Source organism: Penaeus monodon, chromosome 30 (genome assembly GCF_015228065.2).
Source record: "Penaeus monodon isolate SGIC_2016 chromosome 30, NSTDA_Pmon_1, whole genome shotgun sequence".
Lineage (NCBI taxonomy): Eukaryota > Metazoa > Arthropoda > Malacostraca > Decapoda > Penaeidae > Penaeus > Penaeus monodon.
In genome coordinates this window covers 22,840,958-22,842,484 of record NC_051415.1, presented here as the reverse complement: position 1 = coordinate 22,842,484, position 1,527 = coordinate 22,840,958, and the positions used below count along the sequence as shown (strand labels likewise).

At 41.3% G+C, this 1,527-nt stretch overlaps 1 protein-coding gene across 2 annotated transcripts in view; it reads left to right on the top strand.

Moving 5' to 3' along the window:
- The window catches only part of LOC119592638 (homeobox protein extradenticle-like), a 9,182-nt gene that overhangs the window by 716 nt on the left and 6,939 nt on the right, over positions 1-1,527 (top strand). The window contains exon 2 of one of the 2 annotated variants that reach the window (XM_037941549.1): positions 413-427. The exons of the other annotated variant lie outside the window; for it this stretch is intronic. Within the exon in view, the coding sequence (XP_037797477.1) occupies positions 413-427 (15 nt within the window). The remainder of the gene's footprint in view (positions 1-412; positions 428-1,527) is intronic. 2 annotated transcript variants of the gene reach the window in all.

Genomic DNA, 1,527 nt, shown 5'->3' with positions numbered 1-1,527 from the left:
CCGCTGCACCACCACTGCCGCTGCTCCCTACGCTCTCTCGCTCACATGTCATGCTTCCCAACACAACACATACTAACATTTTCCATTTACGCTGGATCAGTCCGCCGAAAGATACAGCATCCGGATCGGCGAGGCAGGCCAGCGGCAGCAACACCGCACACGCCGACCTCAGCATGACATTCTCCCGATGACCTCAGACTAACCCATGAAGACAATGTAGCGCACACACCCTACACTGACAACAGGACAGGCCACAACAGCAGGACAACGCTAAGCCTAAGTTACACACGCTAGATAGGGGGTTATTGTTAGTCAAGTCACAATGTGCAGCCATGAGATCGCTCTACTAGCCCTAGCCCACAGTAGCATTATCAGGAGAAGGAATCGTTGCTAATAGTGTTCACTTTTTCAGACTGGCCATTGGAAGGTGACGTAACTGTAGGGTAGCACACTCCTTTTACGTAAGTGTAAATTGGTACCGATTTGCCGTCGGCAGAACATCGGGATTAAAAAATAAGTAATAATAAAATTGATAAATAACCCCAAACAATGTTTTCATCCCATCTAACCGTTAACTCATAAGTTTACTCATATCACTTGCAAACTGCCATCATAAAAAATGAATATGGTGAGCATCGGTGCGATTAGGTTAAATGTGCCAAGTCAGAGATACTGCAGCGTGAATGGCCTATTTTTTGCCTCTACTAATAATTTATCAGAATAAAATAAATGCGCACATTTCAGTGACAAACATGTACACCTTTGTAGTAAAAAAATGTTTCAGAGTGACTAAGATAATCAGGTATATTACCCGCCAGTTGATTTTTCCCATGTTAGGAATTAATAGGAGATTTAGGTTAGCAATATAGGAACACAATTAGGTAACACAAAAGTAGCCGTCTCTACGTTGCGTTAATTAATATGAGCGAAAAATAAAGCATACCGTTCTCCGCGAAAAAGTTCCCGCAGCTCGCGGTGAAAAATAAGAGAATATTTACCCCGAGAGACTTTGTACACAGTCATTTAAAAATCACACAAAGATATGCATCGGGTCCCGCGATTGATAGCTACGATGATTGATCGGTCTTCACAGAAGTTAATAGATTTGCGACTGAAAATTCGCCCGAAACCGGATTGCTAATCATTATGCCCAATATGGCTCTTGAGAGATATATTAGATTTCGTCTGAAAGTTCATTGAATAAACGGCGCGAAGATGTCCTGAAATTCATGTGTATTTTTTTCTCTCTATTTGTAATAAGGAAACGCGATATCATTTAAAGTCGACAGTTATCACGAGCAATAAAATAGTTCCCACAATAACTGCGTCAACATAATTTGAATTACGTTCTTATTAAATGTCAAGCTGTCAGTCACTTCGCACATTTTGCCGAAATTTAATTTTACAATGACTGTAGAGTCTGAAGGAGTCGAGAAGAGCCGCTTACATCATATATGCAAAGCAAAACACGTACAGAAAATAGGGGGAATAGGACGGGAAATATACTTTGTATATCGGTAGTACCGC